Raw genomic sequence first — 27784 nt, forward strand, 5'->3', positions numbered from 1 at the left:
ACCCCTAGGAGGTCTTGTGCCTGCCAGTGACACCTACCGGGGGTGGGGGGGGGGCAGGGCTCGGGGCTGCTCTCGACTGGAGCTCAAGCGTGCGGACACATCTGTTTAAACCTCGGCTGGGGCACCCTTGCCTCGCCTGCCCCAGGACCCTCTCACTAAACGAATGCAGAAAAAATCAATTTCTGTGTCTGTATTCTGTTTCTTCCTCCAAAGACTCACCCAGCCGTTTACAGAGAGATGGAAAGCGGCCCTAGTTCTAAATCGATTTGGCCGCATTGGTTACAGTCCTCCTTCCTCGAACATGACTTTTCAGTTATAATAAAGCCCAAAGATTGCTTTTCATGCCTCTTTCAGTTTTAGGATTCTTTCCAGAGACTTCTTACGTTGCTCACAGTTAAACTGCCTGGTGGGTTTCAACAGACTCAAAAGTAGCCAGACAGGAAGTGTCAGGACCTCACAATGAGCCTGAGGTTTTGACGCGTTTCTTCGTGTGTGAAGGACCCTCAGGTTTTACCGCGAACACAGCTTGCGGCTGGACGAGACGGAAAGGAGATCTTTTCCTCCTGCTCCACCGAGAGCCAGACCCCCAAGTACAGAGCGTCCTAGACGTTTCCTGGGGTCACAGGCGCAGGACAAGGATGTCTGTGCCAGCGGAGCGGACGCCGGACCAAGGGGCTAGTCACAGGCCAGGACGGCCCAGCAGGCTGCCTCCTGGGACTCGGGTCCAGAGAGAAACAATGTTGTGCCCTGGGGCATGGGGACGGCTGGCACTCCTGTCATCCTCGGCCTTAAAGTGTCCGAGTCCTTTAGGAAGATGGCACAGGCCTGGGTTCCCTGGAGGAAATGAGGCCAGGAGGCGAGGTCTTTCCCTATTCCCCACAGCCAGCCCTGCTTTCTCACACATGTGCGTGCATGCACATGTGCACACGCTCTTGCACGCACACATGCACACTCACATGTGCACATGCACACACTCTCCAAGGAACTGGCTAACACTGGTGTGCAGGCCGGGAGGTCCATGATCCAAGGCAGGAGGGGACTGATGCACCAGTGTGATGATGTCAGGAAGAGACACTTCTTGCTTACTCACCCTTTTGGTCTATTTGGTCCGTCAACAGATTAGACGAGGCCCACCCACATCAGGGAGGGCTGTCTGCTGTACTTGTTCTACCCACTCAAGAGGTGATCTCATCCAGAATACCATGTGACCAAGTGTTTGGGCACTGTGGACATGTAAGGTGGACCATCACATGGACTGTTCCTTGTGCATACATGCGGCATTCTGAATTGAATTTAGGAGGAATGGCCAGGGGTACTGCCTTCCAGGACTTACTAAAATGGAATGTCCCCTTCTCCTTTTAGTTTCCCCAAAAGAAAGGTGTTAGGAATCATCTGTGAACTGTCTTCTCCCTAAGCTGTGGCTGCTCACTTCCAAAGCATGTACAGGATTTGGAGCCTGGACAGCAGGCTCCCAGGACCCCCCAGGGAGGCTGCCTCCCCCCCAGTGGGTGTGCATCTGCTGGGCTGACCCTCACATTGCAGAGGACGGCTCTGTGGAGAAGCGGCCCAAGCTGGGGACTGGCCCGCCAGGGGTACTTTGGAAAGTGACGCCTTGAGCTCTGGCCATGGGAAGCTATGGTCTTGCTCAATGGGGTCCATTGTCCGGATGAAGAACATCTTCTTACGCCATCCCGACTTCCGACGGTAGTCTCATCACTGCCTGTCCTTATTCCCTCCTCTGTGCTAGCAGCTGGCCCCAGCCAGTGGCATCCTTATCCTCGGACCGTCAGACAGGAGAGGGCAGCACTGGCCATGGTTCCTGGGAGGCAGAGGACAGGCACAGGGAGGTGGGTGTTGAAGGGAAGGAATAGTAAGGAGAGATCAGAACTGGGCCGGCAAGGAAACTCTGTCCTCACAGCATAGTTTCCTCCTTAATTACGGGAGTAGGAGCCCTTCTGACGAATCACCGATGCTCAGCTCTCAGCTGGGTGATCTGTCCTTTTCTCAGAGACAACGGCTTCCTGGCTGGGGCAGGGAGGTGTGACAAGGCTGAGGGGTCGGTGCCTCTGATGAGCAGTGTGGCTTATTGGTTAATGAGTGTGAGGGAGACGTGGCTCAGCCAAATCCCCAACCCCCCCCCCCATTCTGCCCCCAGCCCTACACTGCAGAGGCAGGAGAGGGAGGTGTGTGCAGATGCCGATGGGAATAATGTTGTAAAGTGAGGAATTCAGTCCACTTAGGAGAAAGGAGGAGGGCGAGAGAGTGTTAGGAGGGAGCATGTCTGTGCCTACCCCATCTGTGGTGTACATCTAAATTCGTCTATCCACCCAGCCATCCTCCATCCATCCATCCTCCATTCACCCTCCCTCCCTCCTCCATCAGGAGCACCTGTGGAATGCCCACTCACTACACAACATGCTGGGGACTGAGGAGGTGAAGAATAAGACACAGTTCTCCCTCCCCCAGGAGTTCATAGCCCAGTGGGAGGGGCCATGACATAGACCTCAACACTGTCAGGGCAAGAGCACTCTACTAGGGGTGGGCACAGGATCCTTGATGGGAAGAGAGGCCCCTGGTCAGACTCTGAAAGGGGAGGGATGACTCCTGGGGAGGCACCCCTGAACTAGTCCTGGAGGGTGGACACATTCTGGGGACCGTCCTTCCCTCAGTGGGTTTTCTGGCAGACCCCATTCCTGCCTCAGTGGAAGGCAAGTCCCTCCAACAGGGCTGGTCCCCCTCTCCATCTGCCTCCCCATCCCTCCTCATCTGCGGACTTTCTTTCTCCTTGCTTCGTGCAGACAGGTTCAGATCTCTTTAATCTTAATATTTTAACACGATAATAGGAAGCCCCTCTCTTGACCCTAATGCAGGGATGACTTTGCCTGTGTTCTTCCATTCACACTAAGCGCCTTGGAGGACAAGCCCAGGCTCTCTGCACTCTTCCCCCTGACACCTAGGCAGGTGGCCTCCCCCTGGCAGACCCTTCCAGCCCTGCACCTGCCCAGGCCCCCATGGATGGATGGTCCTTCGTCTTCATCCAGTGGGTGAGTCTCGAGCCTTTGCCCAGCTGCCTGCCTTCCTTCTGTAATGCCTTCCTGTGTTCTCCTCCCCTTCGTGGGTGCCTCTGTCTCATCCATGTGCCTTCTTCTCACCGTTCCAGAGGGCCGGCCAGCTGTGGGTGTGCAGACGTGCAGCTCCGGAGTGCACAGCTTCATACTTGGTTCTCCAGCTGGTCACCCCCACCTTGCCTGGGTGCCACACGGACCCAGACTCCCCACATCCCCCATGGCACCTGCCGTTGGTCCCAGGTGGTCTTTCACTGTGTCCTGTCCGCCGCATGCAGTCTCAGTACCAGAACCTAGGGGCCATCCTAGATGCCTCCCTTAACCCGTTCCCCTCCCCCTGGCTGCCTTCTCTTCCATCCCTGAACTTGTGCATCTGTGACCTTAGTATCTCCTGCAGCCTCTCTGCCCCACTCCTGCCTCTTGTGGCCTGTCATGTCTCGCCAGGACCTCTGCAGTAGCTTGAGACTCCACATGCCTCAACTGCTGGCCCTCTCAAGAGCCAAACTAGCTGCCTCAGAGCCATTTGCAGAGCTTTCCAGAAGGATAGTGCTTTGCTCTCCCCCTCCCCCCCGCCAGAGCACCGGGGTCCACAGGTCTGCCTTTCACAAACTGTCCCCGGATCCTGGTGTAGCTCATCCCTGGGAGGCATTTCTGATGGTCTTTCTGCCTGCTGTGTGCAAGTCTGTCCTCTGCCTGGGTGAGAAGTGCCAAGACATGAGCCTGGTCCCTGTCACACCTTTGTTCAAGCTCTTAGTCCCTGGAGTTAATATCCAAATATATGAAAAACTCATGTAACACCAAAAAACAATCCAATTAAAAAATGAACAGAGGATCTGAATAGACCTTTCTCCAAAGAAGACTTCCAGATGACCATTTGACACGTGAAAAGATGCTCAACATCACTCATCATCAGGGAGATGCAAATCAAACCACAATGAGAGACCACCACATGCGGGCCAGAGTGGCTAAGATCAACAACACAAGAAACAACAGGTGTTGGCTAAGATGTGGAGAAAGGGACCCTCTGCACTGTTGGTGAGAATGCAGACTGCGGCGGCCGCTGTGGAAAACAGTGTGGAGCTTCCTCAGAAACTTACAGATAGAACTACCCTACGACCCAGTAATTCCACTACTGGGTAGAAAATGAAGACACTAACTCGGGAGGATGCACGAATCCCGGGGCTTATTTGCAGTGTTATTTATGATAGTCAAGCTCCGGGAAGAGCCCAGTGTCCACTGACTGATGAATGGACGAAGAAGTGTTATACATACGACGGAATATTATGCAGACATAAAAAGAATGAAGTCTTTCCATTTGTGCCAATATAAATGGACCTTGAGGGAATTTGCTCAGTGAAATAAATCAGAAACAGAAACAAATACTCTATGGTTTGGTGGAATCAAAACACAAAGGATCTGGAGAACTCACGTGCTTGCTGGAGGGGAGGGGTGCAGGGAAGGGGTCCAGGGAGGGGCGCAGGGAAGGGGGCTCCAGGGAAGACAGTCACAACACAGGGAGCACGTTGAGTGGTGCTGTCACAGCAATGTGTGGTGACCACGGCAGTTCGGCTTGTGTGACCACAGCGTCACATACACACTGCAGGCTCACCGTGTTGTGCGCCTGACATTAATGTGACTTTGTGTGCCAGCCGCACCCGACAGCCCAGGACTCCGTTCCTGCCTTGACTCCCCGCTGGCCACACCGCATCCAAGTCCTGGGCTCACAGAGCTGTCCGCCCCGCTTCCAGCCCCGCCCCCCCCCCCCCCCCCCCCCCCCCCCCCCCCCCCCCCCCCCCGCTCCCGAGCGGCCCCACCTCCCGATCACCGCCCCCCATTCTGGGGAGCTTTCTGTGTGGGAAGGATTGTGGGCCACAAAAATGAGGAGCTCACAGCTCAGCATGGGCCACCCTGTTCCTCACACCGTTCCCTGCAGGAAGGCACAAGGACCTCTGGGAGCCTGGGGCAGAGGTGGTGGGGAGGAGAAGGGGCGTTCACTGCCCAGGCCAGCCCTGCCAGGACGCCATCCCTGCCTCTCCAACATTGTTCTCTCCCTGGAATGCCGTCTGTCTGTCCTGCAGGGCCTGGCTCAGATTCCACCTCCTCTTTTCCGGCCAGCGCCCGATGGTATTCACCAATTTGTTCCTCTTAGGGCTTCCACTCCTCGAGCCTCCGCGAAGGGTCGGTCATGGGACAGAGGTCGCCGGCGAGCACTGTCCCGAGTCACGAGCAGGGTTTCTGTTCTGGTCTCTCGTGTGGTGTAGCCGTGTGGCCACGGCGTGCGGACTGGCAGCGTCTGTCCCTGACGTGGGCAGGCCCTCGGCGTTAGGGGACGCATTCAGAGGCACCTTTTCTTCTCTCTGTCAATGTAGGGTTCGATGACCTTCAGGCGTGCGCGGACCCAGGCGTCCCCGACAACGGCTTCAGGACGCCCAGCGGAGGGGCTTTCCCTGAAAGCTCTGTCACCCAGTTTCACTGTGAAGACGGGTTCAAGCTGAAGGGCCCCACAAAGAGACTGTGTGTGAGACACCCTAACGGAACCTTCGGCTGGATCCCCAGCGATAAGCCTGTCTGTGCACAAGAAGGTAAAGTGCGCCCCCTGCCCGCGCAGGCCGGCCCTGCATGCAGACCGAAGGCGGCTTGGCGAGGGCCGGGCCTGTGATGACCTGCCCCCGGGGTAGGAGGAACCGTGATCCTCTTCTGCCCCGGTTCCAACCCCACTATCACCATTTCCCTCAGTGCGAGTGAGCGGCTCGGAGAATGTTAGAGCCACTCGTGCGGCCCACCAGCCACCAGCCTCTCTCTCGTGTCCGTGTCACTCAAGAGAAAGCGCGACAAACGGCTTGGTCAAAACGGTACCTGTCCATACCGCGACGTAAATCACTGATCAGTTTTATTTTAGACGTGGACCGTTTAAGCAGGGAGCACAGCAGGGCCTGCAGAACCAGGTTGACGTTTATTTCTGGCAATTATCCTGCAGTCACTGGTGACGCAGCAGTCACTGCTAGCCTTCTGCCGTCGGCTGTTGAGACTTTGGTTGTAGGTGCGTAGAGCTCGTAAGAGAGCCCTAAGGACAGCTGGTGGGGTGGGGGGCGCATTTTGGCTTGTGTGTCAGAGGCCAGCAGAGCCTCAGCATCTTGGTCCAGCGCCCTGTGGTTGATTCTGGTTTAGCACGGAGCTGTCATTGTGGCCTAGGAGCTGTCACTCTGATGTAGCAGAGATGATCCTTATGAAAGTCTTCACATAACTGACTTGGGGAGGCATTGATGGGGCACCGGCTCAGCCCTCGTGGGGACTGTGACCTGCCCCGAGAGTTCCCGTTGCCTTTGCTTTGATTTTCAAGGTATTTTTTTAAAGAGCCAAAATTCGTGCAAAGAATTAAGGTGAAACGAGTCAGACAGAGAATGACGAATACCACGTGATTTCACCTCTGTATGGATGCTAAAGAACAAAACTGATGAATAAACAGAACGGAAGAGGAACAGACCCACCAATAGAGGGAACAAGCTGGAGACTGTGGGAGAGAGAATCCCAGGCAGGTTCTGAACCCTGAGATCATGACCTGAGCCGAAACAGAGTCAGATGCCTAAGTGAGCCACCTAGGCGCCCCGCCCCATAAATTCATATTTTCTGCTTACATGCAGCCCATGCAAGCTGCGGTTTCCATAAGGTCCTATTAACTAAAGATGTGTTTGGTTTGCAAATACAGACTTTCCTGCTAAAACCTATGGTTTAAGATACTCAGTGTTTAAAATTCGGGCAAGTTCAGGAACGTCAGAAGGTGAAGAAGACATGTGGGCTTCAAGGTTATTGCCTGGAGATAGAGATATTTTATTTCATCGTCTGTCCTGGAAAATAAAGAAAAATAAAGCTTACCTAAAGGTGGCCTCTTCCCGGCCCTGCGTGACCACGTAGCCTGTGGTAATTCCAGAGGAAAGGAGCGTCTGCCATGGACAGCCCCAGGTGTATGGGGAGGGCTGTGCTCCGGGGTGCCCCAAAATAAAGCCACTCTTTCCAAAGGGGGTCCGGGCATCTGTCGTGCTCTCAGGATCGGGTTAGAAAGTTTGGAGGAACAGAAATTGCTTTTCTTAGTAGCAGCTGTTTTTAATATTAATGGTAATTTTGTTGGGCTTTGGAAGATCTGCGTGAAGGGGTGGCCTGTATGCCCTGTTGGTGGAGATGGTTGTCACTGATCGTAGGTTCCAGGGGCGGGGGCACCACAGGCGTCCTACAGAGGTGAGAACTTGAACCCTTCTCCACTGATGTGTGCGTGGCTGTCCCTCTGTGGCCTGGACGGTGCTGCACAGACACTGGGGCTGCTGAATTCATTGGTTCTCTCTCAGGCCGGGTGTCAAAGTGCTGAATTTTGGGGCTGTAGTAATGGCAGTAGTCAGTGATCATAATTCAGATAAGCCCGTGACACTTAGAAGCACTTTCCTCTTCATCCTCGGCTTGACGAGGCAGCTTCCATGATTAGGAAAGTGAGACTCAGAGAGGCTTGCGGCTTTCTCGGGGTCACACAGCACTGCAGCAGGCTCGGAGCCTCCACGTGTTTTCCTCTGCAAGGTGGTGTCCAACCTCCTTCTTGTCACGGAGGCCACTCCTGAGGAGATGTGGTTACTGCGAACAGCAGGGCTGGTGCTCAGGGTGGAGGGACCCCGAGAAACATGTGGTCCAAACCCTCCTTCTGGTCTAGTTTTTGTCTGACCCATAGAGAGACCAAGTCCCAGAGGAACCGAGAGCCTGCCTGGAGTTAAATGGCAATTTAGGACAGATCTGGTCCAGACCCTGGTCTTGTCACTGTCACAGGCTGTCATGCTGAGAGCCAGTTCTGCTTGAGATGCAGATTTTTGGAAAGTGAGTTTATATGCATGAAAACGCATTGTAGCCATCGAGGGAGGTGGCACCTGTCTCGCTGGCACAGATGTCCACCATCTGACCTGCCACCATGCTCCACCTGGGCTGGGCCTCCCCCCCTTCCCTGAGACCCTGAACTCCAGTCTGATCATTTTCTCTGAGTAAGTGATCCAGTGCACATCTGTGCGTCTGCACCTTACCTGTGTGCCTACATGTTACCTGTGTGTCCTTGCTCTCCAAGAGTGCCGAGTTTTAAGGAGAGGTCTGCATGAGTCCTGGGGACCTGTGCACTGTCCTCTGTGGTTACTACCCAGCCCCATCAAGTAGGTTTTATGACCTTAATGGACGAGAACATGCAGGCACTCAGGGGCCTCCCAGGTGGTGGGTCACAAGAGCAGGTGTTGCTCCCCGGGATGGTGACCTCCAGGGAGGGGGATGACATGTATCCTCATGACCCCAGACCCACGCCCCCTGGGGGAGGTGTTGTGTCTATTCATTCAAGCCCCGGGCTCACAAAGTGCGTGGACTACTCATATCAAGAATGTGTTAAGGATACTTTTTCAGGCCTTGGAACTGAAAGGTTAGGAGTTAGGCCAGCTCTCTGCATATTTTTTTAACTCCCAATTGGATTTTACACAAAACACAGCTGGAGGCCGGCATACGTAGGGACACGGTTGTGGTCGATAGTGTTTACAAGGGGGAGAACGTAGCATTCTCTGGAATGAAGCGGATCCTGGGAGATGAGCTCCTACAGTCGGACAGTGTCGTGCTCTCATTTGCACAGGGAGACACTATAGCCCGAGAGTGCAAGCCACATGGCAGACACACTAGGGCTGGGATGGCATCCGGACTCGTGGCTCAGTGCTCCTCCTACAGAGCCCCCCGGGGAGCCCGAGAAAGAGCAGGGCCTGGAACCTTCTCCAGGATGCCACTGGTTGTTCTGGGCGGGCGCTCGGTGAAGGTGGGAGCAGGGCGGGGTTCCACTTGCCGCCAGCACTTTCCTTTTCCGTCCTCCTCATGTGGTCATGGCCGAGGTGGTCTGGATCCTGGGGGAGCCGCTGCTGGGTCTCCATGCATCCCCTCCCCGCAGACCACAGGGCGTCACGCTCCTCCTGTGGTCATCCCTGGGTCAGGGCGAATTGTCCCATGGCTCCGGGAACTTCACCCAGACAGAGACGCCCTAAGGATGTTTGTTTAGAATCCTTTTCTTCCCGCGTGTATTTCCATCACCTGAAATGTCTTGTTGCCTTGGGCCTGGGCAGCCAGACAGCAGCCTAGTCCCCAGGGACAGCACCTGCTTGTCCCCAGGGTGCCCCGCCCTCACTGCTGCCTCCTCAGGTGGGAAAGCAGAGGGGTTCCTGTCCCCATCTCCATTACCGGGATGACTGTCCCTTCTCATTTATGCCTCTTGTAGCAGAAGCCACCCCTCCCCCCTCCCTTGTGGCTTCAGTGCGAGTTTGGTTTTTGTTCCTAAAAAGATTTCAACTTAATGTGGTCATGACTTGAGAGGAAAAACAAATCCAGAGTAAATAAGGTCAGAGTGCAGAGACACAGAGGAGATTAGTGACACAAATTATCAGTTATCATCCGTACAGGGTAACAGCTAGACACCACAGACAGTTCCACTGGCCAGCACAGCCCTTCTACCTGTCTGGAGTGTCCCTGTGTCCTGGGGGTTCCAGGGTCCTGTCCCCGTGTCCCAGGGGCTCTGGGATCTTGTCTCCATGTCGTGGGGGTGCTGGGATCATGTCCCGGTGTCCAGGGGTGTCGGGATCCTGTCCCCATGTCCAGGGGTGCTGGGGCCATGCCCATTCTGTGCAGGGGCTGTGGAGGTGGGCTCACTGGGAGTCACAGTGGCAGGCACATGCAGGAAGGCAGACCCTGGTCAGACCGAGTGCAAAGGGCACAGGGTGATTGTCAGGAGCCCCAAGCACCAGGCAGATCATGCAGATTCCCCAGAAAGCAGGTTTTCACAAGCTCGAGGCTGAACGTACCCAGAATTAGGTTGGCTGCTTGTGAAGAATGCAGGGCTCCCCACCCGTGTCCTTCCAGACCCTCCACAGTGGGGACTCATTTTCCTGGCGCTGGTGCTGGGCCGTGTCCCCATAGTCCTGCTGCGAGCCCACATGTGTTGGGGACCCACTGGGGCCTGTGGGAGTGGAAGCCATGTGGGGTCTCTGCTGGTGCCACACTTGCGGGGGTTCACAGCACCTGCCTGAGGCCACGTGAGGAGTGCACCTGCTTGGGGCGTAGGCACCAGGTGTCTGGATTCAGCAGGTTCCTCGAGGGGGAGGGGGGACGCTCTGGGCACAGCCATTGGAGGGCATGGGGACCATCTGCTTTTACATCTTCTGTGAGCTCAGCTCTGGGAAACAGGTGCTTTTGTCACCTCCTTGTCGCTGAGAGTGAAGGTGACGTTCCAGAAGGTGCAAATTCCTTTACTGCTGGAGCAGGTGAGACTCTATTTATCAAGAAAAAAGTAACAAGTCAGGTAGGTTTGTGTTCTGGCCAGGACTCTGGGGACCAGCCCCATTTCCCCAGCAACCTCTGACTTTGGGAAATACTTATGACTTATGGTTTTGGAAATTTAAAGGCCACCCTTGTCAGTCATCCCCAGGTTCTGCTGAACACTCCCTGCTTGCCCAGCCAGAGGCCCCAGTTTAGCCAAGATGACTCATTCCCAGTGAACTCCTTGTTCTTTCTGGATTAATTGTGTTGCTGTTTTTGTAAATTCATAGAACATAACCTTTATAGAAAAGCACATGAAACCTCACAGCCCAGAGAATTAGCAGATAGTGGACAGCCCTGTCACTGCTCTCAGGTGAAACGAGGGCATTGCTGGCCCATGGAGCCCCCCTCCCCCCAGGCTGCCCCTCTCCTGAGTCAGGGTGTCACTGGCCCATGGAGCCCCCCTCCCCCCAGGCTGCCCCTCTCCTGGGTCAGGGTATCACTGGCCCATGGAGCCCCCCCTAGGTGCCCCTCACCTGGGTCAGGAGCGCATGTGGTTATCATGCAGCTCAGGCGTGTGCATTCACAAGCATGGCACCACTTTAATTTACTTTTTTCTGAATTTTTGAATTTATATACGTGGATTTATACAGTAAATATTTTAAGTTAAACTTTTTTATTTGTTTGTGAAATTCATGCCTACTTTTCCACGCAGCTGTAGTTGGTACATTTGCATAGTGTTCTGTTATAAATAGAACAGAATTTGAACGTTCTGACATTAATGGACACTCGGGATTTTTCTAACTAGGTCTGTTACAAATACAGACATCCCCCCTTATCCGTGGAGGACTTGTTCCAAGACCCTCTGAGGATGCCTGAAACTGTAGGTGGACCAAACCCTGTGTAACTGTGTTTTGTCCTATACAGAAGCACCTATGGTAAAATGTAGCTTATAAATTAGATACAGATGGAGATAAACAATAATTATTTATAAAGTGGAATAATTATATGGGGCGCCCCGGTGGCTTAGTTGGTTAAGCGTCCCACTCTGGCTCAGGTCATGATCTCGCGGTTCGTGAGTTCAAGCCCTGCATCAGGCTCCATGGTGACAGATCCGAGCCTGGAGCCTGCTTCCGATTCTATGTTTCCCCCTCTCTCTCTGCCCTTCTCTGGCTCATGCTCTTTCTCTAAAATAGTTTTAAAATATAGAATAATCATAACAATACACCATAACAGTACGTGAACGTGGTCTCTCTCTAAGCATCTTGCTGTCCTGCCCTCACCTTCTTCTGTGAGGATCAGCGAGGATGAGATGTCCATGTGGGGAGACCACGTGAGGTGAGGGACGCTGCCAGGTGACGTGGTGTATGGTCAGCAGAGGACCATCTGCTTGCTGGCCGTGGCGCCAAGGGGAGCACCACGGTGCTGCTGCGAATGCTCCCAAACACACCTCTGGTGCCATTTCTCTGGTAGTCCCGTGGTGGTGGTGCGGCACGGACGGCCGTGTCCACCGCGGTCCCCAGGGCCCAGCCACGCAGGCGGGGTTGGCCCCACACGCCACTCAGTCTCCAGCTCCCCAGAAGCCAAGCGGGTCCCGCAAGGACCCAGGCTCCGCAGCGTCAGTCACAGCGTCAGCACAGAGCATCTGCTGTGGCCTGAGGGCCCATGGTGAACAGATACTCAGCTGGAGGCGGTGTCCTAGGGAGGTCATGACCCAGGCCTGAGGGCAAAGATCAGGCCTCTCTTTGGGCCAGGTAACCCCTCGGGGCATGTGTGGCAGAGTCTTCGAGGACAGGAGGACAGAAGCCTGTGCTTCACAAGCTCCAGGAGCTGCCCGTCGCGCGCGTCGCGGGAAGTCAACCCCAGATCCTGCCCTGCAAGGCACCGTGGGGTCTTTTCCCCAAGGGGCCTGTCCTCCCTCTTGCTCACTGTGTTTTGGACCCACAGACACGCAGCTGTTCCCTGTGCTCGAAACCTTCTCCCAGATACGTTAATGATTGTCCTCTCCTCAGGGCACCTGTTCTGTCTTCCCAAATCCAAGGAGCCCTTGCTCAGTGTCTGTGCATGACCTTGGCACCTGCTTGTGACAGCCACGATCGTGGCCCGCCACTCTAGTTCACCGTCTACTTACCTGTTAGCAGTCACTCTGCACGCACCTGCTGTGAGGTGCTGTTCCCAACTGTCTATCTGTGCCCAGCACCCAGAACGGTGCTTGGTAGCCACTGATGAGCCCAGGAGCGAGCCAGCGAATGGGACAGATGGCTGAGCAAATAATAAACTTTACAGATGCTGGTCTAGGCACAATCCGGAACCCTTTATAGCTGGAGTGGGGATTATGAACTCACATTCCAGGAAACGCTTTCTGAAGCGTGTCGGAAGCTGGCATTTTAGGGAATCAGGTTCGTTTTCCCGTGCAACTAACACTTTGAAAAGGAAGTAAAGTTTGTGCATGGTACATATTCTTAAAACTTCTTTTTGCTGTTTCTGCTCCATTCTTCAGGACCCTGCTGTGTGCTAACTACTGTGATCAGTTCATCTGTTCTTCGGCATAAATGCATAACACTGCCTTAATGTCCCCTCCTTCGTCTATTTGTGATATCAAATCCCCTTCTCCAAAGCAGGGCCGCTGGCAGTGATGGCAGGCGGGTGAATTTCTAGGAGGGAAACCTTTGATAATCTCTCAGTTACGTCCCCAAAGTGCCCATTTGAGCGCCATCTACCGAGGATTTGATCCTTGACCCCGTTCTGCATGAGAGAATGGATATTGGTAGTGGTGTTTTTTACAGCCACTTTTAAAACTTCTTGCTGCCGCCTGGATGCATTTGTGCTATAGAAAACCTGTGTTATTTCCATGTGAATTGACGAAGATTACATTATTTTCAGACAGTAAAGATCCTGGCTTGTCTGTTTCCACAGAAATAATGTCTGTAGCTATTTACGGCTACAGGCGGCTGATGGGGGCATACGCGATTCTTCCTGCCCCTCCCCCAGCGGGGGCACTGGGCACCAGACATTGTGGGTAAAAATTTAGAACAGCTCTGCATGCCATTCGCTCCTATCCAGGTGTGACTTAGGGTTTATTACAGCTTGTCTGTTTCAGTTCCATCCTTTGTCCCGGGCACAGCCCTGCTTTAGGATCAGAATTCTTCTGGCACTGATTCTGGGGGGACTCGGCTGTTCTGGTGGGAGCCTACTGGTTAAACGTGAGCAGGGGGAAACCCCTTCCCACTGTCCGGAGCTCAAAACCAAGAGGTCGACTTCGAGACAGGACAGTGTTTCCTGTGGGACAGTCTCTGCGGAAATCCTCAAGCCAAGGGAAGGCCTGGAGGGCGGTGGCCCCAGGGCCTTTGAGGTCCTGTTCCCCGGGGCATTTCTTCTCTCCTAGATGTGTGTGGAGTCTGGAAGAGCAGCGGGGACGTGGGAGGAAGTGGGCGGCACAGTCCCAACTCTCGAGAACCAGAGAGGAAGGCAGAGCTGCGGGCGAGCCTGGACTTTGGCCGCTGTCCCTCAGAGCTGCCGGCCCTTCTCTCCTGGAGGCCTTCCGGGCGCCGGCATTTTGGGGTCAGATTCCCCGCTGCTCCCAGTAAACCCAGCCCCACATCAGAGCTTCGGGCCGCCTTCCCTCTGCCGCCCAGACCTCAGAGATGACAGTTCAGAGCTTCGAGGACCTGGAAGGTCAGGGTTTCTGTTGATACTGTTCCAACCATGTGGGGGATTCAGTAAGAATTGTCTTAAAAAATTCCAAAGCGTGGAGCACAGCCCACCCATAAGGCAGGGCCTCCAGACTCCGATAGCAGGAATAAACCTTAGGCTTGTGCATGTGACGGCGCTGGAGGAGGCGGCTTCCACGTCACTCACTTTATCATACCTCTTGACCATTTGCTGTGTGGACTCCTTGTTCTTCAGACCCTTGTCCAGACAGCCCGTCCCCTCCCAACCTCTGCACCTACTCCAGCAGCGCTTTTGGGAGGCGGTACAGCCACTCGCCCTGAACCCTTGGGAGGTGCAATCCCGCCCTGTCCCCTTCTGTCCCCCAGAGGCTGAGGCGGCGGGCCGCACAGGACCACCACATGGGCGGCGGCGTGAGCCCCCAGCTCTTGTGTTTCTTCACTCATTTCCAGAATCTCTGAGAGCTCACTGTGTGGTATCAAGTGCCACAGGCAGGAGATGAAGTTGCTTTCATGGCGGGATTCTCCTTCCCGTGTCGTTCCCCATGTCCCTCCCCGTGTCCCTCCATCCCTTCCCGTGTCCCTCCCCGTGTCCCTCCCTGTGTCCCTTCCCGTGTCCCTCCTGTGTCCCTCCGTCCCTTCCTGTATCCTTCCCTGTGTCCCTCCCTGTATCCCTCCCTGTGCCCCTTTCTGTGTCCCTCCCTGCGTCGTTTCCCGTGTCCCTTCCTGTGTCTCTCCCTGTGTCCGTCCCCGTGTCTCTTCCCATGTCCCTCCCTGTGCCCCTTCCCATATCTCTCCCTGTGTCCCTCCATCCCTTCCTGTGTCCCTGAGAAGCAGGCTGTGCTGCTTGTGGGTGGGACCTGAGCCCAGAGTGGGAGCCTGAGGTGGATCCGGGAAGAGGAGCAAAGCTGCGAACCACCCGTGGGAGTCAGGATAGTGACGCATCCTGTTCCCGCGATTGCAGATTGCCGCGTCCCTCAGGTGGAAGATGCTGACGTTGGTAACAAGACCTACAGACACGGAGATAAGCTGATGGTCACCTGTCACGAAGGCTTCAAGATCCGTTACCCCGACTTGTACAACATGGTTTCCCTGTGTCGCGATGATGGGACCTGGGACAACCTGCCCCTGTGTCAAGGTGGGTGCGGCTCCCGTGTCCCCGCAGGTCGTGGGCCTGTGCTCGGCCCCACCCCCTGCACCGGTGTCACGGTCCCCGCGCCCTCCCTGTGAAAACGTTGGCGGAAATACCTCACTGCTCAGCACTTCGGAGTCTCCTTCACACAAAGAAGCAAGAGGGGTTTAGGAGATAGGAGACTGGTGACCGGGCCATGAGCACGATGACAAATTATTGGATATATAACGAAAATAACAGCATTTATACTCATTTCAGTGATGGTGAGAATATAACTAAGGCTAATATTACGGAGACTATTTTTTCTCAATAACATGAACCCTTTTTATAATGCCTGAGGATCAGAAAAAGAATCAAATTCAGATTTCCTCCAAACCGCACAGTCAATATTTCTTGTATTTTAAATTTTTTCCTGGGCCAACGTTGAGGGCCCTGTTTGTGAAAGTAAGTCCCCACATTCACATCAGTTCTGATTTTGTTTTTTGACACCTGACCTGGACCGAAGGCCCGACAAGCCCCTGCATAGCTGGTAATCTGGGGGGAGGGAGGCGAGGCTCGTCCACAGAGCTGGCTGGAGCCCCTGACGCCCAGCGTGAGCGCCGCAGCATGAGGGCCCCAGCTCCCAGGCTCCGGCACTCTTCTGGTTGTGGTTGGAGAGAAGTGATTTCCTTCCCTGAGCGCTGGAGTCAGGGCCCCTCTGTGGGGGGGCCCAGGGGGATAGGGGACACGCGCCACCACACTGCCGGCCTCTCTGCGGAAACTCCGTGCACCTATGCTGCCGCTCCCCACTTTCTGAAGGTTCCCTTTCACACCACTGGAGCACTCCTGCCCTTTTATGAGCTCTTTCGGTCTTGGTTATTTTTATAAAAACGCCCAATGGCGGATCCTTGTGGAGGGCTCATGCTCCCCCGCCCCTCCGCCCCCTGCCCCACACTCGGATCTCAGCACAGCTGGGAGGAGTAGGCCCACCCCAGCTGGAGAGGCGTCCTTCCTCCGTCAGCCCTGCAGCTCAGCCTCATTCCTCCCGTGGCTCAGTCTGTGCCCTGTCCCCCACCACTGGGGCCCCCACCTGTGCCCCGCCCCCAGGAGCCCTGGTCCATGCCCTCCCCTCCACCTGCCTGGTTGCTTTAAGGCACTGCCCGCCTGCCATCAGCCCTGTGGGGGCCTGAGAGCCTGAGACAGCCTGACCCCTGGGAGCCCTGGGGGGAAGATAATTGGCTCTTAGAATAACATTTCACGGGTGGCTTTCATTTGCACCTGTGGATACAGGGGCTGAAGCCCTAGGAGGAGCCTGCTATTATCTAGAGGTGCAAATAGAAAGCCCGCTGACGGTGGGGTCAAAGGGCGTTTTCTCCTGCTGTGTTTAGAACCAGCTGTCTCCAACCCCCCAGCATATCTTCCTTTCTTTGACTTACTACTTGAGTTATAACCCCTCTGTCTGCTTTTGCGCAGTGGGTGGCTAGGGAGCACTGTCCCGAGGCCCCCTTTTCGGGGGTAACAGCCCCCTGGGGCCCGCTGTGGGCCTCCAGTTAGTTGTTCCTTAGGGGAAGCCAGCTTAGCCGTGTGGGCGGCTCAGAACTACACCCCTTCCGGGAGGAGGCGAGAGTCCCCCACGTCGGCTCATCTGAACTGTGCTCGGGGTTCCGATGCATCACATGTTCACATGGACATGCGTGTCCTTTCATCTCAATTATTGATTCTGTTCATTCCTGATTCCCACCCTGCCCGTGCTCCCCAACATTTCGCTTTTGTTACGAACTCCATCAGTGTTCAGCTCGAACGTTAAATCGTTTAAGGCTGTGGAGAGGTCATGTGGCAACATGTCTCAGATGGGGTCAACCCTGGGTGTTGGCTGGTCTGCGAGAGGGTCTCACCCCCCACCGTTGAAACAGTCGGGGTGTTCGTTCCTCCCACAGCGGTTCTTAACCCGGTGGCACATTCGGATCACTTGGGGGAGCGTCCATGGACCCGGGACAAGGGACTGGGCGCTGGCGTTTGTTACAAGTTCCTCTGGTGATTCTAAGGTGCAGTCAGGACTATAGCCACCGGCCAGGGCCCCACAGCTGCACCTCCTCCCCCCATCCCTGCTGCCCTGACCCTTCCTGCCGTGTGCAACTGTAAAACCTAACATCCGAGTCACGCGTACAATGGGTGAGTGGCTGAGGAGGTCTGTCCATGGCGCTCAGTCCTCAGAGGCCAGGTCACGTCTCCAGTGGGCGAATCCTCTGGAGGGGTAGTCTTGAAGGAGGCACAGAGGTGACCAAGCGAGACTGTCCCCTTCTTTCCCCTGTCCCAGGCTGCCTGCGACCACTCTCCTCTTCTAACGGCTATGTGAACATCTCCGAGCTGCAGACCTCCTTCCCCGTGGGGACTGTCATCTCCTACCACTGCTTTCCCGGGTTTAAGCTGGAGGGGTCAGAGCGTCTCGAGTGCTTACACAACCTCATCTGGTCGTCCAGCCCACCCCGGTGCCTTGCTCTGGAAGGTAAGGAGGTTGCATCTTGGGTTACTGAAGTGGACGTTTCGCCGGGAGCACTGAGCCTTACAGTCTACCCAGTAGCTTCTGCTCCCTGAGCCGAGGCAGTGAGGCTGGCCATCGGCCGAGAAGTGAAACTGACAACTGTTGTAAATCTGGCTCCCCCCCGTTCTGGGCTCAAAGGGGATGAAAGAGAAAAGTTTTCAGCATGAGAGTTTAAACTGCACCGTATTGCAGAGTTAAATGAAATGTCTTCAAAAATTAATTTTCTCTGCACTAAACGAAAACAGGTTATAATACGGAGTCATTAATCTCCCCCCTCATTTATTGTCGTGTCAATGTTTCTTCCTGTTTCGGAGCATTGAAGGGCTTAGCTGTAAACACTGTGCTGGGAACACACACTTGGAAGCCTGAGACCAAGAGCCCCTTCCCTGTGCTTGTTCTAGACTGTGGTTCTCGAAGGGGCACTGATCAGCAAAAGGACAGGATCAGGCCTGTGTCTGAGGGTTCGAGCGCACCAACATCCGCCAGGAAAGGTGGGCACGCTGGCTCCACCCTCGCTTTAATGCAGCTCTTGAAATTATGATCAAAGAACAAACACCAGCTCACTTCTGGGTGTCTGAGCCCGGTGAGGGGGAGGGGGAGGGGGAAGAAAGCTCCAGCCAGGAGCCCATCTGCAGCCTGTGTGTGCGGCCTCTCCTGGGAAAGAAGATACCAGAGCATGGCATTCTCTCCTGGGTGTGTGGGCATGCGGCGCAGGAAGTGGCCCGGGGAATCCCTCTCCAGGGACTTGGACTTGGAGTGGGGATGGGCTGAAGCATCTGCAGGGAGGGGGAGAGGGGTTGCCGGAGACCAATGGCAGGGGAGTCCTTAGAGCCCAGCCCCCACTGCCTGCCTGTCCCAAATCCCCCCAGGGGAATTGCCAGATGAGATGTGGGTGCATAGTTAAACTTAAGTTTCAGATAAACAGCAAATGATTTCTTAAAAATTTTTTAAATGTTTATTGATTTTTGAGAGAGAGACAGAGAGAGAGAGAGATAGAGCATGAGCAGGGGAGGGTCAGAGAGGGAGACACAGAACCTGAAGCAGGCTCAAGGCTCTGAGCTGTCAGCACAGAGCCCAACACGGGGCTCAAACCCATGAACTATGAGATCATGACCTGAACTGGAGTCGGATTCTGAACCGACTGAGCCCCCTGGGTGCCCCAACAGCAAACCATTTCTGACTATGAACGTGCCCTAAGTAATGCATGCGACTTAAGTCATGGTGGAAAATGACTCTGTTAAATCTGAATTGATACATAACCCAGTGTGTGGGGTTTTCCTTTGTTAAACTGGTGACCCTAACCATGGGAGAGGGGGCATCTGCGTCCCCCCATCTGGTCCACAGGCTGAGGTGAGCCTGGGCCCAGCAGAGGGGACTCAAGGTCATGAAGGGTCTCCCTGTGCAGATGACCAGAAGCTGAGACTCCGTTGAGGGAGGTGTTGTCAGGATTCTCTCAGTTCAAAATGCCTGTTTTCATACGTTTTCAACTTTGGTTTGACCGTTTTCAAGCGTCGCGTTCTGATTGGCCCCATTTTGAAACTTGGAATGCTGTTTTTGTGGAGCCTGGAGACTACGATGTGAACAAGTACAGCGAGCGTGGAGGTTTGGACTGGGAGGTGGGGTGCATACCACCCCCCACGCCCTCCCCAGCGAGGGCCGTGGCCCAGCGGGCCGCCTGTATCAGAATAACACATCTTACCTCGGGTTTTGTTGTGAGTGTTTAGATAACCTTTATTCCCCCAGCATGGCCCCTTAAGTCACCTGCGGAACCCAGGTGGGGAACCTTGCACCGCTCACCAGCTAGAGACACCAAAGCCACGATCCTGGACCCAGAGACAGAGTACAGATTTGTCTCAAGACTTGATAGAAATGGGGATGAATTAAAAGTTGGGTCAAAGTAACACTTTGCGAGCGGTTAGCCGGAGGGGCCCTGGCATTGGTGTTTCCTCAGCTTCACTGAATTTGTGCTCCATGTTTGTGAGAGGCAGGACTTATTCATATGACATAGTCACTGGTCATCAATTTGATTTTTCCTGATGGCCCAGTGAAAATCCATGCACGGTGCTGGAGAAGAAGGATGCTCTCAGGGGCTTTTAAACATAGGGGTGATCTGGTCCCCGAATGCCTGGGTCTGGGTGGCTGTGCCAAGGAAGCCTCTCTCCACAGCGCTTTAGCCCTTCCCCTTCTGGGCTCACTGTGGCCCCCAGCCCATCGGCTGTCAGTATCCCTGCAGCTCCCCCAGCCCCAGCTTTTCCAGACCTGTCAAGGGCCAGGAGAAGGGGTCACCACAAGGATCAGGAGGCAGTGTGGCATACTGAGCGGAATGCATCAGACCAGCCTGACGGGCTCCCTTCCTGGGTCTCCCCCTTAATCGCTTTGCCCTGAGGTGGGTCACTTACCTTCTCAATCTCCATCTGCGCACCTGCAAAATGGGACAGATGATTATTCATTCCTCCCAAGACGGCGAGGATCTAGTGTGGTAATTCAGCACCCAGTGAGGGTCCGTCAAGTGTCCACCATTATCATCACTCTCAGAATTTAGATAAGCAGGTGAGTCTGGCATGGCTGTGCCAACAGGGTACCCGAGCTTTTATGCTGGTACCTTGTGACTCTGTTCTGACTGCTCTGGTGTCTGTGGATAAGGTGAATCCCAGGTAACAATCACAGTCACCGCCATTCACTTTGAGAGGCTACTATGTGTCAGAATGTTGGACACAGTAACTCAGTCTTCCTATCGAGGCAGGTGCTGTTTTTTAAACAGTTTTATTAATATTTATTTATTTCTGAGACAAAGTGAGAGACAGAGCGTGGGCAGGGGAGGGGCAGACAGAGGGAGACACAGAATCCAAAGCAGGCTCCAGACTCTGAGCTGTCACCACAGAGCCTCACATGGGGCTCGAACCCACAAACTGTGAGATCATGACCTAAGGTGAAGTTGGACCCTTAACCGACTAAGCCCCCCAGGTGCCCCTGCAGCTGCTGCTTTTAACCCACTTCATTGATGAGCAGACCCAGGCTTGTAAAGTTCCAGAAACCCACCAAATCACACCACCAGTAAGCTGGTGAGCTGGGACTCAGACATTGGTCTCTGTCACCTTGAAGCTCATGTTCTGGCCAGGGCACATTATCCACTTGTTCTGACTATTTTACGGTCCAGCAGGGAAGCAACGGGATATTTTTATAGCCATTTTTTAAAAAGTCAAAACATTTTGAAGGAACACACAGGAAGGGACTCATCTGTTTGTTTGTCCTGTGGGAATCCCAGCTGCAGGGGACGTGAGGCCAGGGGACCCGCTGTCTCCCACCATCACGTAGGGCCCACCAGGGTGGTGTCTCCTTTCACAGCCCAGCCTGGCACCTTGAAGGTCAGCCTGACTCCACTCCTGGGCCCCGGTTCATCCGCCACGCAGTGCCTCCTGGCCTTGCTTGGCTGGAGGGCGCCTGGCGGGGTCAGGCTTCCCCAGCCCCAGCACCCGGTGGCCGCACCCACGTGTCCACAATCCCAGAACAGACACCTGGCCTCATGAGGGGGCTTACACTTGGGGAGGAGAGGCCCCACCGCTTTACTGAAGGTACGGGCTGTGTGTCCTTGCGTTCGGGACTCTTGTCTCACTGAGAGCGGATGGTCCTAGAGCCCCTGTCCCCTTGGTTGTGCTGGGGGAGGGGAGTATAAAGACCCGAAAACACAGTCTTGGACCAGAACGTTGCTCCGTCATTTAAGACAAGATGTGTGTGGATAAATACGCCTGACAGCGTGCCTGGTGCACGGGTCCCTGGGTGCCAGCCGGCTCGACACGGGCGCCTGTGCTTTCCATCCTTGTGTACTTTAATATCGTCCACTGTTCAGTCTGCCTGCATCCCTGAAGCATTCCTCCCTCTCTGTGTCTTACACACACACACACACACATGCACGCACACAGAGGCACAGGCACAGAATCCAAGAAATCTTTTTTTTAAAAAAACAAAACCCAACCTTTGACAATGCATGGGGGTGTTTTCTTATTTCTGAGGGCTAAGGATTCAGATCACGTTGCCGGGCGTGTTTATTGAACACCCGCTAGGCACAGAGCAGCACCAGACTGGGCACAGGAATCACACAGAAAAAAAACCAGAAATAACTCATTACTCCGAGGAGTTTATAGTCTCCTGGGGAGAACCAGATAGCAAGTCCCATTATCAGGAGGCCAGCTTCACTGCGGACACCCCGGTGTCGGCACACAGCTGCCTCTCCCAAGGGTTCATGCATTTGGGAAGGGTGCTAGGACCCTAGTAGGTGATAACACAAGAGTAAAATGAAAGTGTCTCCCCGGGGATTTGGGGGGTTTGGTTCTTTCTCCGGGAGACCAAACAGAAGCATGTTTTCTGTCACCGTGAGCTTTGGGAGAAGAGAGACTCTGAACGTCTCACTCATATGGAAGATGAACGTTTTGAAGCTCAGTAGGGTGCATTAGCCGAGGCATCGTGCCGGCGTGTGTGAGGGTGCAGCCCAGCGGCGTGACGGGGGAGCATGGAGGGATATTGGGGGACACGAAAGTAAGCAAACAAACCATCTGTAGAGTCAGCCTTGGAGGGAGGACTGCAGACACCCCTGGGCCTTCTAGGAGGATGTGCTAACTGCCCAGAATCCCCTCAGTCCCATGCTTGGGAGCCACAAGAGATGCTGTCTACTGTGGCTGCAGAAAAGGGCTCTTTCTCTACATGGGGAAAAGCCATCCAGAATCCTTAAGTATCCAGGACATTCTCCTCACATTCAGGTTTTCAAATGGCCTGGAAGTAGTTCAGGATAGTGGGCATCTGGTGACAGGCATTCCTGGGAGCAGGTTAATGACAGAGGTCACATGGCTGCATCTCTGAGGCAGGTAGCAAGGGCTGGAAAGACAGATGGTTGAAGCCCAAACTTGCAATTGGGAGTCCTTGGTTGTGACCCTCCTCTAGCGATTCTTTGTTTGTCCACTGTTGAATTAGAAGACTAGATCCTTGAACTAGAAGTCCTTCTTCCAGTAGGGTCTATGGGAAAAGATGAGATCAGATCTAGAAAGACCAAGTTTTGCAGTTGTCATCCAGGAGACACCTCCACATCTCCTGGTCTAGAGACTAGCAAGGATTATGATTGTGCCCTCACAGGACTGTATATATTTGCACACTTTAAAAGCTGCTGCCCAAGGATCTGGCTTCAAGTCAGCCTAAAGTGAGGTGCTGAATGAGGTCCCTCCCCTTGGAACATGGACGGGTCTTGGCACACTTTCAACAAGGGGGACTTACCAAGATGAGATCAGGCAATTTAAACAATCACAAAGGTTCGAGAGACAGCCAAGAGTTAGGGCAGGTGAATGAGAAGTTCCATCACCTACAAAAGGCCACTACTTCAAGAGTGAGGTAGCTGTTTCACCAAACACATAGAAACAAACAGAGAGTCAAGCAGAATGCGGGAACAGAAAGATATGTTCCATTTGAAAAAATAAGACAAAACCTTAAAAAAGGCCTTAATGATACAGAGATAAGTCATCTGCCAGACAAAGAACTCTAAGTATTGGTCTAGAAGATATTCACCAAACTCAGGAGAAGAATGGATGAACACAGTGAGAGACAGAAAACAAGAAAGTACCAAACATAAGTCACAGAGCCCAAGAATACAGTTAGTGAACTGAGAAATACACTAGAAGTGTTCAACAGCTGGACAGAACAGAAGAATGGATCAGTGAGCTGGGAGAGAAAGCAATGAAACTCACACAGACAGAGCAGCAAAAGGACAACAGAGGCTTTACAAATGAAGGTAACAGGGGCACTTGGGTGGCTCAGTTGGTTGAGCATCTGGCTTCGACTCAGGTCATGATCTCATGGTCAGGCTCTGTGCTGACAGCTTAGAGCCTGGAGCCTGCTTTGGATTCTGTGTCTCCTTCTCTTTCTGCCCCTCCCCTGCTCACAATGTCTGTCTGTCTGTCTGTCTCTCTCTCTCTCTCTGTGTCTCTCTCTCTCTCTTTCTGTCTCTTTCTCTCTGTCTCTCAAAAATAAATAAAATATTAAAAAATTAATTGAAAAACAAACAAACAAAAACAAATGAAGGTAACAGAAGGGACCGCTGGGCCAACATCAAATGAAATAACATTTGCATCACCGGGGTCCCAAGAGAAGAGTGAAAGCAAGGGGTAGAGAATTATTTGCAGAAATAGTGGCTAAAAACATCTCTACCTGGGGAGGAAAACAATATCCATGTCCAGAAAACCCAAAGAATTGCAAACTAGATGAGTTGAAAGAGATCCACACCAAGACACATTGTAATTAAAATGTCAAAAGTTAAAGATAAAGAGAGAATCTTAAAAGCAACAGGAGAGAAACAGCTTGTTACATACATGGGAAACTCATAAGGCCGTCAGCAGATTCCTCAGTAGAAACAGGACGTATTCTAAGGGCTGAAAGGAGAAACCTCCCCACCAAGAATAGTCTACCTGGCAAGGTTATCATTCAGAATTGAAGGAGAGATAAAGGATTTTTCAGGCAAATAAAAGCTAATGGGGTTCATTGCTACTAAACTTGAAATGTAACAGGACATTTTTAAGCTGAAAAGAAATGGCACCAATTAATAACCAAAAAAAGTGAAAGTAAAAAAACTCACTCAAAAAAGTAAATATATAGTAAAGTTAGTAGCTTAATCACTTGTTAAGCTACTTTGAAAGTTAAAAGATGGGGCACCTGGGTGGCTCAGTTGGTTGAGTGTCCAGCTTTGGCTCAGGTCATGATCTCATGGTTTGTGGGTTTGAGCCCTGTGTCAGGCTCTGTGCTGACAGCTTGGAGCTTGGAACCTGCTTAAGATTCTGTACCTCTGTATTCTTTCTCTCTCTGCCCCTCCCCTGGTAGCACTCTCTCTCTCTTTCTCTCAAAAATAAATAAAAAACATAAAAAATTTAAAAAAAAGAAAGTTAAAAAACAAAATTAGCAAAAAACTGTAACTACATTAATTAGTTAGGAGATACATAAAATGAAAAGATGTAAAATGTGACATAATGACCATAAAATGTGAGGGAAAGAATAAAAATGTAGATTTCTGGAATGTGTCCAAATTTAAGTTGCTATGAACTTAAAATAGACTGCTATAGATATATTAAGATATATGTGAACCTCACAGTAACTACAAAGTATTAGTAAATACACAAAAGAAAATGAGAAAGGGATCTAAACATAAAACTAAAGAAAGTTATCAAACCACAAGAGAAGAGGGGAAGGAAAAAGAAAGGAACAGAGAGGAACTACAAAAATAGCCAGAAGACAATTAACAAAGTGGCAATAAGTATGTAACTATCAATAATTATTTTAAATGTAAATGGACTAAATTCTCCAATCAAAAGACATGGAGTAGCTCAATGGATTAAAGAGACTTATCCATATGCTACCTACTGAAGACTCATTTCAGAGGTAAGGACACAGATGGACGGTGAAGGGATGGAAAAAGACAAGACATCGCATGCACATGGAAGTGAACAAAAAAGCTGGTATAGCAGTACTTCTACCAGAGGCTTTAAAACTAAGGTTGTAATAAAGGACAATGAATGGCACTATATAATGATATGGGTGTCAATCCAACAAGAAGATACAGCATTTATAACTGCATATGTACCCAACATAGGAACACTTATATAGTTAAAGCAAATATGAACAGACCTAAAGGAAGAAATTGACAGGAATACAATGATAGCAGGGAACTTTAACACCCACTTCCATCAATGGACAGATCATCCACATAGAAAATCAATAGGGAAACATCAGCCTCAAATGACACATTATGCCAGATGGGTTAACAGATATATGCACAGTATTCCACTGAAAACCATTCTTTTCAAAAATACACATTCTTTTCAAGTACACATGGAACTCTGTGTCCAGGACAGATCACAGGTTAAGCCATAAAGCAAGTCGTGATAAACACAAGAAGAATGAAATCATATTAAATATCTTTTCTGACCACAGTGGTATAAAACTAGAAGTCAAGTACAAGAAGAAAACTGGGAAAATAGATATGTGGAGATTCAATAACATGTTGCTGGCTCGTAGAGGAAATCAAAGGAGATGTAAAAAAATGTAGACAAAAATGAAAACAGAAATGTGACATAGTGAAATCTAAAAAATACAGTAATAGTGTTTCTAAGGGAAAAGTTTGTAACAATACAAGCCTACCTCAAATAAACAATTTACACCCAAAGGAACTAGAAAAAGAACCAACCAAACCCAAAGTTAGTGGAAAGAAGCACACAATAAAGATCAGAAAGGAAATAAATGAAATAGAGACTAAAATGATAATAGAAAGATCAATGAAACTAAGAGCTAGTTTTTGAAAAATAAACAAAATTGACAAACCTTTAGCCAGATTCACCTGGAAAAAAAAAAAAAAGAAAGGGCTCAAAATTAGAAATGGAAGAGGAAAAGTTATAGCCAGGAGCACACAAATATTGAGGATAAAAGAGGTTACCAGGGCAATTACATACCAAAAAAAAAAAAAATGGACAACATAGAAAAAATAGATAAATTCCTAGAACTTACAATCTTCCCAGACTGAATCATGAAGAAAATCTGAATAGACTAATTACTAGTAAGAAGATTGAATCAGTCATCAAAACCCTCCTAAGAAACCAAAGTCCAGTACCAGTTGGTTTCACTGGTGAATTCTACCAAAGATTCAAAGAAGACTTAATGGCAAATCCTTTCAAACTCTTCCAAAAAATTGAAGAGAGGAAAATGCTTCCAAATTCATTTTACAAGGCAACGTTACCCTGATACTAAAACCAGATAAGGACAACACAAGAAAATTATAAACCTGTATCCCCAATGAATAGTCATGCAAAAATCAACAAGATATTAGCAATTATTAGCATTATTATTAGCATAATTAGCAATTATTAGCACAATTCAACAATATATTTAAAAGGTCACATACAATGATCAGGTGGGATTTATTTCAGGGATGCAAGAATGGTCCAACATTTGTAAGTCTGTCATCGTGACCCACCACATTAACAAAATAGAAGATAGATGTCATAGGATCATTTTAATAGATGCAGGAAAAGCATTTGTCAATATTCAACGTCCTTTTATGATAAAAACTCCCCACAAAATGTGTGTAGAAGGAATGTGCCTCAAGGTAAAGAAGGCCGTAATATGACAAACTCAAAGCTAATATACTCAACAATGAAAAGCTGAAAACTTTTCCTCTAAGATCAAGGACAAGACAAGGATGTCCACTCTCCCCTGTTTTATTCAACATAGTACTGAAAGTGCTAGTTGGAGCAATTAGGCAAGGAATAAATAAAGACACACAAAGAAAAAGTAAAACTGTCACTATTTGTAGATGACATGATACTATATATAGAAAACCCTGAATACTCCACCAAAAAAACTCTTCCAAAAATGAATTTAGTAAAGTTGCTGGACACAACATAAATATACAAATATCTGCTGCTTTTTTATACTCAAATAGCAGACCATCAGACTGAGAAATCAAGAAAACAATGCCATTTACAATCGCATCAGAAAGAATTAAATAGGCTGAGAGGGTGATCTGGCTCTGACATCTGTCACCTGTTGATCACCAGGGTTGATCTGCCTGGTCTGGCTGGCTGGGCAGGTGTCCCTTCCTCCCTCAGCTCTCCACGCTCCCTCCCAAAGCTTCACACTTAGTAGAAGCAGAAGACCTTTCCTAATAGAGGAGGATGGTTAAGGGCATACAAGTGGCTGTGTGCCCCTCCTATGACCTCCAAACAAGTTCTCAAGCTCCATTTGTGGGAGAATGTGGGGCAGTCAAGCTTCCAAGACTCAGCACATTCAAGTGAGGGGCTGCATGTGGGCGGTCTTTAAAATTGAAATTAAAATTAAAAAAGAAAAAAGAGTAAACTACCTAGGCATGAAGCTAACCAAAGAGGTAAAAGACTGGTACACTGAAAACTGTAAGACTTTGATGAAAGAAATTGGAGGTGACACAAACAAATGGAAGGTTGTCCTGCATTCATGGGTTGGAAGACCAAATTTGTTAAAATGTCCATGCTACCCAAGGCAATCTACAGATTCAAAGCTATCAAAATTCCAATGGCATTTCTTCATGGAAATAGAA

The 27784-nt window shown here is 51.4% G+C and overlaps 1 protein-coding gene across 2 annotated transcripts in view; it reads left to right on the top strand.

Annotated features, from left to right (window-relative positions):
• SUSD4 (sushi domain containing 4) overlaps positions 1–27784 on the top strand; it is a 90171-nt gene that overhangs the window by 52520 nt on the left and 9867 nt on the right. For both annotated transcript variants that reach the window (XM_029934942.1, XM_029934943.1), the window contains 3 exons: positions 5435–5647; positions 15000–15173; positions 17464–17652. In XM_029934942.1, the coding sequence (XP_029790802.1) occupies positions 5435–5647; positions 15000–15173; positions 17464–17652 (576 nt within the window). The remainder of the gene's footprint in view (positions 1–5434; positions 5648–14999; positions 15174–17463; positions 17653–27784) is intronic.

This window comes from Suricata suricatta, chromosome 3 (genome assembly GCF_006229205.1).
Source record: "Suricata suricatta isolate VVHF042 chromosome 3, meerkat_22Aug2017_6uvM2_HiC, whole genome shotgun sequence".
Lineage (NCBI taxonomy): Eukaryota > Metazoa > Chordata > Mammalia > Carnivora > Herpestidae > Suricata > Suricata suricatta.